This window comes from Impatiens glandulifera, chromosome 5 (genome assembly GCF_907164915.1).
Source record: "Impatiens glandulifera chromosome 5, dImpGla2.1, whole genome shotgun sequence".
Classification (NCBI taxonomy): Eukaryota; Viridiplantae; Streptophyta; class Magnoliopsida; order Ericales; family Balsaminaceae; genus Impatiens; species Impatiens glandulifera.
This window is the reverse complement of record NC_061866.1, coordinates 36,650,143-36,664,269: the sequence shown is the minus strand read 5'-3', so window position 1 is coordinate 36,664,269 and position 14,127 is coordinate 36,650,143. Positions and strand designations below refer to the sequence as shown.

Genomic DNA, 14,127 nt, shown 5'->3' with positions numbered 1-14,127 from the left:
ACGCCTCAATCCTGGGTGAAAGTCATTGGTCTAGGGTTCGGGAGTTCTTGTTCGGGTGAGAGACTCGTCGGTCCTAGGTTTAACTTCTCGGTGCTGGATGAAGAACATCGGTCGGACCTCCCGGTCCTGAACGAAGATCATCGGTCAGATCTCTCAGTCCTCAAGAACATCAAAATTGCAGGTTTTACAATTTTGATAGAGGCTTGGATCATTTGATCCAAGGGCTTGGGTAGCTTCACAAAGCTCTTACGAACATTAGAAATATTATCGCAAACTATCATTCGACCTGGGTGATGATCAATTTGTTCAAAATATTTTATAGTCAAAAATCGGGTTTTTTGTTTTAAAGCTGTAATGAAGTGTAAAGATCTTTCCATTAGCTTCATTATACTTTATATGATTGATTGGTATAAAAACATGAACACTAGTTGTTCATTTGGACCAATTCAAGAACTCAAAATTTTCATTTATTTTGAAAATTTAAATTTTGATTTTGATGAAACATGATCGGGATGGATCCAACATGATTCAAATAGTTGTCCAACATCAATAGAAACATGTTGAGAAGCTTTTTAAGCTGTTGGTCTTGAGGATTAGCCCAATAACAAAAAAAATCCGTTTTTCATTTTTTCCAAATTTAAATTTGAATTTTTTGTTTTATATGGATTGATCGACCTTGGCTTTCACAGAAAGCTCATAAATAATCCTAAGATCATTTTTCAATCATAAAATTCAACAACCAGACAACATACAAGCTTGTGAAAATTGAAATATAAAAAATTCAATTTTAAATTGGAAGTATGAATTAAAGGGTGATTGAAAGCTACCAAGTTTGGGAGAACACTTCTTAGACCTTTTGGAAGCTTTCTAGATCTGAATCCAAGTTCTAAGGTCTTATATGAAGATTTTGACAAATCTGAAAGCTTGAGCTCTAATGGCGAATTTCCTGTAAATCACGAGAGGTTGGAGATCCTATTTGTTTGCTTCTTAATTGTTAATAGAGTTTATTTATAGTCTCCCGAAGTCGGTTGAGGGAGTCAAGTGGCTTGAGTTAGTCAAAAGTCATTAAAGACATTTTGGTTGTTCTTCTGGTCAGTTGTCGGAATAGACATTAATGATGCCTATAGATGTAGGAGAAATGATCACCGAAGTAGGGTGATCATTTTACCTTTTGAATCACTAAAGTAGGTTTAAATTTATCCTTAATAGCATGTTTTAGAATATAATAAATAAATAAGGTATAAAATAATATTCTTTATAAATGACCAAAAGTTTAATGTAGAGATCGTAATATGACGGGCATGTGAGACATAACGATGATGTATTTTCTCACGTGTAGTTATGCAGTGAACGAATAACATAATCTTTAAAATGTGTTTAAACACGCAAAATATTTTTCTTTCCTAATTTCTCGAGAAGTAATTAGGTGGTAACTCTAAAAAAATCAAAACTAGTCTAAATCGATATTTTTAAATGCACTCTAGTCAAGCCTACCATTTTAGTTCTTTGTCTCACTCCAGACTCGAGAGAAATGTGAGTCATGGGCTGCGATTATCGAGTTCGAAAACCCATGTTCGTAAAGGGTCGATTTTATGCATTACATCAATAATATCCAACCCTTGTGACGGGTTGATTTATAGGTAACTGATTTCTTACTTTTATATTTATATATGATCGAATGGTCAAATTAAGACTCCTTATTTGGGTTAATTGAGATTTAAGATATTTTCTTTTAAACCTCACAATTTAGTGCTCCTTATTGTTGAAATTATATCAAACAAAATTTTGTCTTAAGAATATCAAATGTCGTTAACATATTATTTATGTAACATTTATAAATAAATAATTTAGTTACTAATTTAAGTATCGAATTTTAGAGAATTAAAAGTTTTTACTAGATATTCTCTAAAATTTTATATGGATAACATTGTAATCAAAACATGTTAATTAATTTCTTTAAATGTCTCTAGAGAAACAATATATTAATTGTTTCTTTAGATAATAACAAACATTTATTTCAATATATTCAAATTTTTCAAATGAAATTAAATAATTAAATTTAAAGGTTAAAATAATTATTTAAAGTGAATCTAACTCTAACATTATATCGAGTGATTTTCTATCTTATTAATTTTTATATTTATGATATAGTATTATTCTTCTTATTCTATTACTTGTCATGAATGGATTAATCTTTATCAGTTTCAACCTCCCAGCAAGAAACCATGATTCCACCTTAATTTAGCTTCATTCGGTAGAGTTTTTCACTTCTAGGCATCTTATTAATCATCCATCAAAATTTATGCCTTTATATTTTATTCATAGAACTTACACAAAAGTAGGGTCTATTATTAAAGAGATTGAGTACTATATATAGATAAATTAATAATAACATGACAAAGGTATCTTGTCCTATTAATTGTCATTTTCATAAACAAACCAAAATGGGTACTAACTATCATGCCCCTTTTGTTGACAATATGACATGGTATTTTCTTTTTCACTATGTTGTTTTTCAAAATTTGTTTACTTAAAATGTAAGGATCTTATAATATTTTCTAATAGTTATGATGAATTTTAGAAAAAAATAAAAGAATAGTTATTAAGAGATTTATTTTAAATTAAATATATTTACATAATCATAAATACAATAGTTTTTAGGTGTTGCAAAATATGAATGATGATTCAGAAGCTAACCACCATCATCTTAATCATTGTTTAAAACTCAGTTTTTTCTAGCTAGCTTTTAAGATTTAATTATTTTTTTGCTTAATTATATTAATTTTCTTCTTATGAATGGGTTTGTTTCTTGGCAATGGTTATATTACCAAATCCAACGAAATAAATTATAAATGTTTAGGAAATAGACTTTTGTTTATTTGATGACATAGGATTTTTTTTATCTTATTTTGGGAATTATTTTGGTAATTAAAGAAGAACTAGTATGACAGCCCACAATCATTTATCCGCTTAAACTTGAAAGTGTTTTCAGATGAAATCGAACCCGTGACATTTTGTTTAATTTAACCTACGGTGCAACTTCTAATTCACATGTGCTGGTTTTTAATTTTTAATGCAACTTTATTTTATACAAAACTTAAGAATATAAATAAACTTTACCTTTTTCCCTATTGTTTTAACTTTTAAATCATTTTTCATCTAAATCTCTCTTTTTCAATTTTTCAATTGATTCCTTTCTTCCTTCCAAAAATTTCCAGATCTTTATGGATTTTATTTAATTATATATGCATTCAAATTACTGATTTGATTTTGATTTGGAATCATAGTCATAATTATGTATTTTTCTTGAATAAATTTACGAATTCACAAAATTACTATTGACCTAGAGGACAATATTATGTATTCAAATTGTGATATATATTACAACCTACTAATGGCCCACATTGATTTTTTTAACAGTCAAAATTGATAAGATTTCATTTGTTTAATCTTTAGTTATTTTATCATTTCTTCTTCTCTGATACTTTCGTTCATACCTGCTCTAGATATATGTAATTTCTAGTTTATGTTCTAATAAGTTATAATAGGGAGGGTGAAAGTTAGTTAATTATGAATCCAATTTGAGAGGAATAGAGCAAAGATCACGAGTTCGATTATCACTTAAAATGTATTAAAATGAGAGTTAAAGTCTTAAAATGTATTAAAATGAGAGTTAAAGTTGTCGAGAAAAGATTTAATCTAAACACGATAAAGAAAAAATATAAATATATAGTGATAAAGAATAATAAAGAACACAAGATATAACGAGGTTCGACCAATAATGCCTACATCCTCGGGAAGTCGTCCATTTTATTAATTTTCCATAAAATAATGGTCTAAGTAACCCTAGATTACAATGTCCCTATTTATAGGAATACATTAAAAACTCAAAAAAAGACTAAATTATTACTCATAAACCTAATAAAGGTTTAAAAATTAAAACCCATTATAATCTATAAACTCTAATAAAATATAAGCCCAAAACCCAACCAAAACCATGATAAAATGATCATGCTAATTAAAAAAAAAATAGTTGAAATGCCAATTTTCAGTAATTGCTATCATTGAATCATGAATGCAAAAAAAATTAATGTCTGGAATCTCAATCGATGATTAGGCTTTTCTTTATATGAAATATATTTAATCATTTTTAATATCTGAATCGATTATACATAAACTTGACAAAAATTGATTCTCAAATAAATAAAACTCCTTTAATTAAATATATTTGTTTTTTATTTTTCAACATTTCATGCACACACTTAGTTTTAAAATCATAAAGAATAAATAAGTACACTCCAGATATGAGAGAAGGCTATGTGACAACGATTTTTTGTTGTTGATAATAAATTATTGTTTTTTTTAATTAAGGAAGATAGTATGACATTAACTATTAACTGTCATAACTTCCTTGTTTTGATTTTATACTTTTATTTAATATGTTTTCAAACTATTTATGTTAACTTATGAACAAATAGTTTGAAATGTTACGTTATATAAATTTATTCTACTTTTTGTTATATAATTTTATGAGTTTTATGTAATAATAATTGAATGTATTAAAATTACACAAATATATGCTTAACAAAAAAAATTGTAAAACTTTGTCAACAATAACCTTCTATCACTATAATTAATTAATCTGGTCATTGAATGTGTAAAAGACTAAAGTACCCTTCACCAACGATATTTGATCGTGTCACAAAATTAAGTCCTCCTTAAAGAGTTTTTTCATCTCTAAACAACTTAGGGAGTCAAGAATACTTTTAACCATGGTTTTTATTTTTGGTGCGACGGAAATATTTAAAAAAAAACTAATAAAGACATGATTTGACATTGCCGCTAAGGGTCCTTGCGTTATCAAGATAGTATTAAATCTCGTTGGTAAGGAAAAATAGCATCAACTAAAACATTCGAGGATATCTCATAGTGATCATTCAAAACTTTAGCGACTAGATTTAAGGTTGTTATCGCCTCTTCTTCTGTTAATGACTTGATTGGTCAATTTGATAGAAACAAGATTTGGCGTGATTTATATTATCTAAAACACCTTAAAATAAATTAAGGATAACTCAATATAATTATAATGACAAGAAATAAGTTAAAACTTATCTTTTTTTTTCAAGAAGTTTTTTTATGGGTAAGAAGAATAAAGTTCAATTATTCAAAAATGTTACCGTTACAATGCTTTGACCCGTGTTTGCTGGCCGCCGGCAACCTCTTTTATATAAATATATATTTGTTTTTGACATTTACAATGAAATATTAATTTATAAATTTGAATTAGTTTAATGTAAATTAGAAAACGTAACATTTTGAAGGAGCATCTCCTAACGAATATGACAACTATTGCTACCTCTTTACAGACCACTCCACCAAACAAAAGAGAGAATATAATAATATAACAAAAAATTTAATTCCTTGTTTGGAAAAGGCCCAAAAGGGTAAAAATTGTACTCTACTTTAATTGTTAATTATCAAGCCTCATTCAGTTTCAAGTTATTTTGATTAATTATAAGTTATATTTGAAAGGCAGGTTATTTTGATTAATCTATAAGTTATTATGAAAGGCCAATTGTTATTTGGGTTTTGAATTTGGGTCAATTTTATTAAATAGAGTTTGAACTTTTTAATTGTGTCATATTAGGTTTAACTATCACAAATTTAGCTATTTAAAAAAAATCACAAATAATGAATACATTTGTCTTCTTATTTTACTATTTCATTTTTGAATTATTTTACCTAAAATCAAAATAACAATTATCTTTTTTATTTTTAAATTATTGAATTATTTATATATATTATCCATTTTTAAATCATTCAAACCGTATTCGATAATTTTAAACACATATATTTCAAAAAAATACTTAATTTAAAATACAAATACATCTAAATTGATAGATCACAAAATTATGTAATTACAAATTTCTTTAAAAAATAAATAATTTTTTAATCTCTATTTAAATTTTGTCTTAGATTACACATTTTTTTAAGTTACCCAAACTAAATTTAACTCAAAAAATAATACTTAATTTTAAAGAATATGTCAAAAACGTCTCTAATTACCGTTTTATTTAAAAAAAATTACAAATTAATCGACCTAAGTAGTTCAATGGTAAGAGTCGTCTTAAAAGATAAAAATGTCACAAGTTTAATTTCAACTGAAAATGCTTTGAGTTGAAACGGGAGTAATTGTTATGGCGTCATTCTACTTTTTCTTAATGAAAAAAAATTAAAAACATGACAAATTAATTAGAAAAACTAAAATAATATATTAAAACAATTTAATGAGATTTTATCCATTTAAAAAAATTTCAAATAATTAAAATTTTGATAGTTTAAATTCAACTCACTTTCATGTTTGAGCTTTAAATAGCAATTGGGCATATTAGCAATTGGGCATATTCAAGATTGGAACTTTAAATAACAATTTGGCATATTTTTAGATAACTTATTTGAAATTAAACTAAAATAACTGAAAACAAACAAGTCATAACTAGATAACTTCGTCTTGTTCCTTCATCATACTCTGTTCGCACGCGCTTGATAATCAATTTTATTCTACAGCGTGTCTTCTCCATTTCTGCAATTTATAAGGATTTACCCGCCACGTGAATACGTGATATCTTTCCCTTTCCCTTCCCATAAAAGCACCCTTCATCGTCTTCAACCTCCAAACCCAACTTGAATTAAGATCACCTTTTACGTTCTCTAGCTACACGCATAGTATATAGCTTCAGTCTATATTCAAACAAACAAAGATGTCGGTCGCATGTGGAATGGAGTGTGTGGTGGTAATAGGTTGTCTCCGGTGGGCATGGAAACGTTGTACCTATATTGGATCTTATGATAGCGCCACCTGGCCGACAGCTACAGCCGAGGAATTCGAACCCATTCCTCGTATTTGCCGCTTAATCCTCGCTGTCTATGAAGAAGATCTACACAAACCCCAATACCCTCCTGCAAATGGGTACAGATTGAATCCTGACTGGGTCGTGAAACGGGTAACCTACCAACAGACACAAGGAAATGCGCCGCCTTACATAATCTACTCCGACCATAAACATCGCGAGATTGTTGTAGCGATTCGTGGCCTCAATTTGATTAAGGATAGTGATTATAAGCTGTTAATGGATAATCGCCTTGGTATGCAGATGTTTGATGGAGGATATGTTCATCATGGTTTGTTGAAATCTGCGATTTGGTTGCTTAATAAGGAATCTGAAACACTTTGTCGGTTATGGGTTGAAAATGGAAGTTCTTATAAGATTGTTTTCGCTGGACATTCATTGGGTTCAGGCGTGGCGGCGTTGGCAACTATAATTGTGGCGAATCATCGTGATCAATTGGCGGGTATAGCTAAGAATCAGCTCCGGTGCTATTCTGTTGCGCCGGCGAGGTGTATGTCACTTAACTTAGCTGTTAAGTATGCAGATATCATTCATTCTGTGGTTTTACAGGATGATTTCTTACCAAGAACTCCAACTCCTTTAGAAGATATTTTTAAATCTGTCTTTTGGTATGTAATTGGAATCTCTTCTTCTTCATCTTCTAGATTTTGTTTATGTCTTATAATATTTTCTCTTAAACCAGGCATTGATGCTTTTGACAGCTTGCCATGTTTATTGTTTGCGGTTTGCTTGAGAGATAATTTCATACCAGAAGGAAGAAAACTTAAGGATTTTAGAAGACTATATGCTCCTGGTAGAATGTATCATATTGTGGAAAGAAAATTTTGCAGGTAATTTATGCTTTTTTCTGTAATTGGGTTCTCTTTCAAAGATGATTATCAATCTTTTTTCAATTTTTTTTTGTGGAACTCAGATGTGGGAGGTATCCTCCAGAAGTTAGAACAGCCATTCCTGTTGATGGAAGGTTTGAACACATTGTCTTATCTTGCAATGCTACATCAGACCATGGAATTGTTTGGATTCATAGAGAAGCAGAGAAGGCTCTTGAAGTAAGTCATAACCCCATATTCATAATTGGATCTTAATAATTGGATTTACCCAATTTAGAAACACATTAGGGAATTGTCAATAAATTTCTGAATCTGAGTAAGATCAAGTTGATGCAGAGATAATGGATATGTTGATGATCATGTGTTAATATCTGGTTTTGAACTCAAAATTCAATAAATTCTATATCAAAGTGTTGCATTAAAGAAACAAAGACAATATTATGGAAACACCTTTAGAGAAATGAATGGCTAATGAATACAGATAATGAAAGAAAATCAACAAGAGGAGACGAGGATAACGCCTCCAAAAGCACAAAGAATCGAGAGGATGGATACCATTAAAAAGGAGCATAGAGATGCTTTGGAAAGAGCTGTTAGTCTAAACGTGCCTCATGCAATGACCACATGTGAAGTAGAAGAAGAAACGTCGAGAAAGGAGGAAGAAGAAGAAGAAGAAGAAGATGAGATTTCATCTGATGATACAATGAAGACAAAGTCACAGATTGGAGGGCGAAGAACGAATTGGGATAAAATAGTCAAAAAGCTTTTCAAGAGGAACCAACCGGGTGAATCCTCAATGATAGAACAAGGGCATATAGCTAGCTAGATAGATAACAACCTTATTTTACATCTTTTGTATTGATCTTTATTCATTTGTTTGTTTGTATGTTTGTTTATTATTTTGCATTAGATCAGTGTTCTTGAGGCTTCAATGTTATATATTTGGCTGTCCATATTCAATTGTTGTGAATCCCAATCCCATATTATTCATTCTAATTATGGGTTTTGGCTGTTAGTATTCTGGTTTATTGGGCTTTGGCTTTTGCTTCAGCATATCATTTCTTTTGCTTCTGGGATTATTTGTGTTTGTTGACAGTTTGTAATTTGGGTTGCAAATGAGGCACAAGGTAAAGGCTTGTCTGAGTTTCGAGACACAGGATTTGACATAGGGTTGAAATGACTCGAGAAGGATTGAAATGACCCTCTCGAGGGGCAAATGCGACAAATGGTCATATACTTTGTTGACAAATGGTCATATACTTTGTCGACTGAGTTTCAACCTTCGTTTATGCACTTCCTAATTTCTCATAAAAATATATAAATAATTGAATATATTATTTATTCTTTTAAATTCTCAACTATAGTTAAGTTTATGAGTTAAGTGAGAGAAATGAATATAAAGATTAACATGTGTCATTTAGTAATTGGATTCAGGCACTATTTGTATTGGTAACATCGAACTAAAACATTTCTTTAATTAAACACATTTTTTTTTGTCAACTTGAACTATCCTAGTGGTTATCTATAATTCATTCTTATAATGATATTCTTAATCATTCTTATAATGATATTCTTACTTGTATTTAAACAATATCAAACATCTTATAGCTTACTAATTCATATATTTGATATTCACATATTTAAGATACTCATTTTGATGAACCTGCAATAAGATAAAAATAAGTTGAGGAATTTAATTTAATTTGAACAAAATTAAAAATAGTTGAATGTTAAATGTATCACTTAAACGAAATGTCATATATTATTGAATTATATGTCTATTTGAATATCACTAGCTAATTTATTAAAGTGGGTGATGTTTAATTTAACTGATAAATAAGTAATATTTACTCAATAGAAGCAGGCTTTCCAAACATGTTGTAATTAATGTGAGAATATTTGTTATTTAAAATTAAGCATAAATATAAAATCAATTTTCGAGCTCCCTAATACAATTATTTATTTATTTATTTTGTTGAACTTTTTTTTTTTATGTTTTTACTGTTATTTTTCAAATGAGCACCCAAGATTAGAAAAATAAAAATAACATACAAGTTTGATTCTTAAATCACTATATGTTAATAAAACATTTGATCAACTAAGCTAGGTTAACTTTATTAAAATAATATAAGAAAAATGATTGGGAGATGGAATGACGCAATGAAAAAAATATCAAATTTTTTTGCTTCTCGTCCTTTATCCTTTTTTAACCAGTGATATGGTAACACATCATTCTCTCCCCCATTCTCTCTCCCAAATTTTTTCCTCTATCACTCCTCATAATATAAATTTATGTTTGCAACCTTCGATTTGGAGTGTCGACCATTCTCTTAGAGACGTTAAAGTTCTGAGTTTTAAAAGGATTATACTATCACCACCATTGCAGAGACTAGTGATAAAGTTTAGAGTTTATGAAGACATGTAAGGTAAGTTTAACCAGGTTCGGACCTGCTGTGTAATAAGTGAGGCAATTGCCTCAGGCCCAAATATTCTTGGGGCACCAAAATATTCAAAAGAATAAATTATAATGATATGTTCATGGGCTTATTTTTAAAAAGCTCATAAATAATAATTGATAACCTATCAATGATAAGTCTTAACTTAATTTGTATCCAAAAAAATAAAAATAAAAAACATTATCTTACTTGGAGAAAAGAATGACACGATTCCCATTTATCAACAAAATCAAGGAAAAAGAAAAAAAAATATAAGAACAAGCATTCTGAAAAAAGAAAAGGAAATACTTCCCCCAAACCCCAAGTCCGCCATCGATCCTCCAGCTTGCCGGAATCGGAGCAGAAAACTCGGTTGTCTCCTTCCCCGAGCTCTTGGGCCTTTTTCGCTCGTTCCAGCTTTATTTCTCGGCACTGCGCCACTGCCCACTAGAGTTCTTCCTCCGATTTCGGTGAGATTTTGGTTCGATTTACTTGGTTATTTTTTGTTGTTGAGGACTTATCTGATGGAATAGTGGATTCACAATCTGTATCTTGCATTATTGTATAGCGGAAGTGCAATATTGTGGTTAATCATAGATTCATAGAATGTTGGTTAATTTATAAATTTTTAATGCAGGTTAGCATTTAGAGTTTTATCAAGCATGCCTCCTATAAGAAAACAATTGTCTAGGGCATAAAAAAAAAGAAAAAACAAAAGGAAGATACTTTAATTCAAAGCCAAGTAGGAAGCCGTAATAAGTATTTCACAAGCGATCATATAATAGAGCAAGTGAACCAGAATGACATCGATGATAAGTTGAATGATCGAGAACATGGTGAATTGAATGAACTTCGCAGTGAAGACTCAAAATAGTCTGAAAATGAGAACGATGTAAGTATGCCTAAAAGTGACACTGATAGAGATATAAATCAAAAGATTTTGTTTCCTTTAAATGTTGATATCCAGGAAAATGGGACAAAATGCAAAATATTAGGGACTTTTTGGTTGAAAGAGGTCCTAAAAGATATGATATTTTGTTTCATCTTGATAACAGTTTTTCAAAATTGAAGTTGATTAAAACTTATCTTCGATCAACTATGTCGTAAGAAAGACTAAATGTGTTAGCTATGTTATCTATCGAGAAAAAAATTATTAAGAAAGTTGATTATGCAAACTTGATCAATATTTTCGCTTCAAAAAATGCGAGACGAGTAATATTCAAGTGAGTATGTACTAGTTCGGAACATGAATTTTATATTTTGTTTGGATCTCTTTTGTTTTTTTTGTATTTACTTATGACATATTATTTTGATGATATTTTATATCTAAAATTCATGTTACAAATACTATTATATTTAAATCGATAAAAATATATATATATATATATTAATATTAAGCTTCGAGGTTTTGTGCCGCCTCAAGACTCAATCTCAAATTCGGCCGTTCAACCCACAAATTAACCCTTCATTTATATTGTAACAAGAGGAATTATCTGTTATATTTGTGTCTTGAATTGATCAAATCACAAATCATTTAATCTCACGTGATTTATACATTATGGTCAACTTTTATAGTTGATTTAATTTTAAAATATTAAAGTTTTAAGTTCTATAACAAAGTTAACGTAAGAATTACATCTACTAATATTTATATAATTATTGTTGTTATAAAGTAAGTACCATTGTACGAACTTTTGTATTTATTATTAATTTTAGAGAAACTAATTAATGAATGCTTGTTTAGAACGTTGACCATCTTTTATGTGTTTTTATCATTTTTTTTAAAATAATCCTTAGGTTATTTTTAAAATATTGATAATAATTTTTAGAAATTAGTTTTTTATTAAAAATATTTATATATTAATAAAAAAATTAAAAAATTAAAAATGTTATAAAATTTTAATTAATAAATTAAATAATATAATTGACATTAAATAGGAATATATTAAAATTCTTTAAAAAAATAAAAATAAACCCATCAATACCATAATTTAAAGTCAAAATACTCTCTAGTCTCAATCATAAAGAAATAGATTAATAATATATAAAGCACTCCTACCTCATTGGGAAAGAAAGAGAAAATATTTTTCTCTCTCTTGTATTTTTTTTTAAGATATATTTTCTTTTTCTTTTTAAATGAGGTAGGTGATGTGTGAAGATGTTGTATAAGGTATAAGGGTGTTGTATGTATCATTATTCAAAAAAATAATGTAATTAAAATTCTAAAATCCTTCCATAAAACAATAATCAAATAGTACTAATATTTCATAATTGAATTTAAATCTCAAAGGATTTATATAAATTCCAAATTAAAATTCGATTACATTTTCATATATATAGCGCCAATAAGTAAAATAGAAATGGACAACATTATTAATTGGTCCATATCCTTTAAACAAATGATACTTACTAGTAAGCTAAATAAGCCCTTATTTCAATATGAAGATTATTAACTAAAAATAGTGCCCTAGTGAATGCATATGACGCTTTATTTGCTTAGTATTTATGAGTTAAGCTTAAGGACATTTAGGGCGACCTTCCTGAGTCTTCCAGTTGTTATAACAAGGGCATGTTTCTTTGTTACCATAAGTCCCCGGTGGGACACATAGACACTTAGCGCAACATTGGAGGCAGTATTTCATGCACGGTTTCTTGTGAGACGTCGCCGAACATCGGTAAGTACACCTCGGCTTACATTCTGCATCCATTCATTATAGTTTATTCGTAATAAAAAATGAAAATGATGAAAAGAAATGTATAATATAATTTTAAAGAGAGGATGAGGAATTACGAGAAGGACGCAACTTTGCCTGATACAATATTAAAGAAAGTAGTCAAATATCCGAAAAAACAAAAACATGTTATAGTACAAGTCATGGAATTATGAGTTACCTCGGCTATGTTAGAAAATGCGAGAATGAAGAGAATGGAGAAGACGACGAGAAGGGAATACGAACGACTGGCCATTGAATGAGAATTCGAGGAAGAAAGTGGTAGTTATATGTTTATAGTTGGGAAGTGATGAAGAAAGAAGGGAAGGGAGGTGAAGATTTATAGAGAAAGGAGGAAGACATTTAACATGATTGATGCGTTGTTTGAGGCGTTAATATTGGGGATTTGATTATATTACATCATTTCTTGTTAAATGTATTAATTAAAATGTTATTCTTTCTTATTACTTACCCAATTAATTCAACACACGTTATGTATATTTATAGTTATTATTCTAAATAAGTTCTAAATTATTCCAACTAACCTTCATCGATATTATAAACTTGTATTATCTAATTAAGTAGATTAATTAGCTCAATTGGAAATAGTTTCTATATAAGATCAATTATCTAGGTTTAGATTTACATCGAATTATGCACATAGAAATCATATCTGCGTAGATAGCTTCATGTTTCTCCGTTTCTATTCAAAGTTCTTCCCACTATGAGCGGAGGCTATAGTTATGATCTAATGTTATTTTATCATAACTTAAAAAAATAAAAATAAAAAATACTATTTAATAAGATAACAATTTAATAAAAACGTTCTAATTTAAAAAAAAAAAGATAGTAATGCTAATTATCTCGAGAATAAACTCGGGTAAAAAAATACATAGGATGTATATGTGTTTATTCTTATTTTAATTAATTCAAATAAATAGTTGTATATAAAAAAATTAATTTCTAAATAATACAAAATTAAAATAACTAAATGAGAATTTAGATATTCATTATGACAAATTTATAAAAATTAAAAATTTAATTAAGAAGATTTAACAATTTTACATTTTTTTAAGAATTACAACCAAAATAAATTTGTTTACCTGGATAAGCCCGGCGGCAAGCCGATGAGTTAGGGCAGCCTACTCCCTAGTTCATTTAATTAAAAATAAAATAAAATAAAAGTTTTGTATATATATATTTAATAATAAGGTGTATCCTATTGATTAAAGATGAAAAA

General features: G+C 28.7%; 2 protein-coding genes across 2 annotated transcripts; one reads left to right on the top strand and one right to left on the bottom strand.

The window, feature by feature from the left end:
* The first annotated feature begins 6,551 nt into the window (after positions 1-6,551).
* On the top strand, positions 6,552-8,639 carry LOC124939845. Its single transcript, XM_047480298.1, has 4 exons — positions 6,552-7,519; positions 7,613-7,741; positions 7,825-7,960; positions 8,223-8,639. Exons 1-4 carry the CDS (start codon positions 6,762-6,764, stop codon positions 8,565-8,567), a joined length of 1,368 nt encoding a protein of 455 aa, XP_047336254.1. The 5' UTR covers positions 6,552-6,761; the 3' UTR covers positions 8,568-8,639.
* Positions 8,640-12,683: 4,044 nt separating this feature from the next.
* On the bottom strand, positions 12,684-13,143 carry LOC124940648 (protein RSI-1). Its single transcript, XM_047481181.1, has 3 exons — positions 13,069-13,143; positions 12,968-12,986; positions 12,684-12,874 (listed from the first exon to the last, which is right to left on the bottom strand). Exons 1-3 carry the CDS (start codon positions 13,141-13,143, stop codon positions 12,693-12,695), a joined length of 276 nt encoding a protein of 91 aa, XP_047337137.1. The 3' UTR covers positions 12,684-12,692.
* Between the last annotated feature and the right edge of the window lie 984 nt (positions 13,144-14,127).

Excerpts from the sequence above, each read along its gene's own strand:
- LOC124939845 (XM_047480298.1), top strand. The coding sequence starts at position 6,762 with ATGTCGGTCGCATGTGGAATGGAGTGTGTGGTGGTAATAGGTTGTCTC. Across the intron at positions 7,520-7,612 it reads ATTTTTAAATCTGTCTTTTG|CTTGCCATGTTTATTGTTTG; the intron begins GTATGTAATTGG and ends TGCTTTTGACAG. Across the intron at positions 7,961-8,222 it reads AAGCAGAGAAGGCTCTTGAA|ATAATGAAAGAAAATCAACA; the intron begins GTAAGTCATAAC and ends TAATGAATACAG.
- LOC124940648 (XM_047481181.1), bottom strand. The coding sequence starts at position 13,143 with ATGGCCAGTCGTTCGTATTCCCTTCTCGTCGTCTTCTCCATTCTCTTC.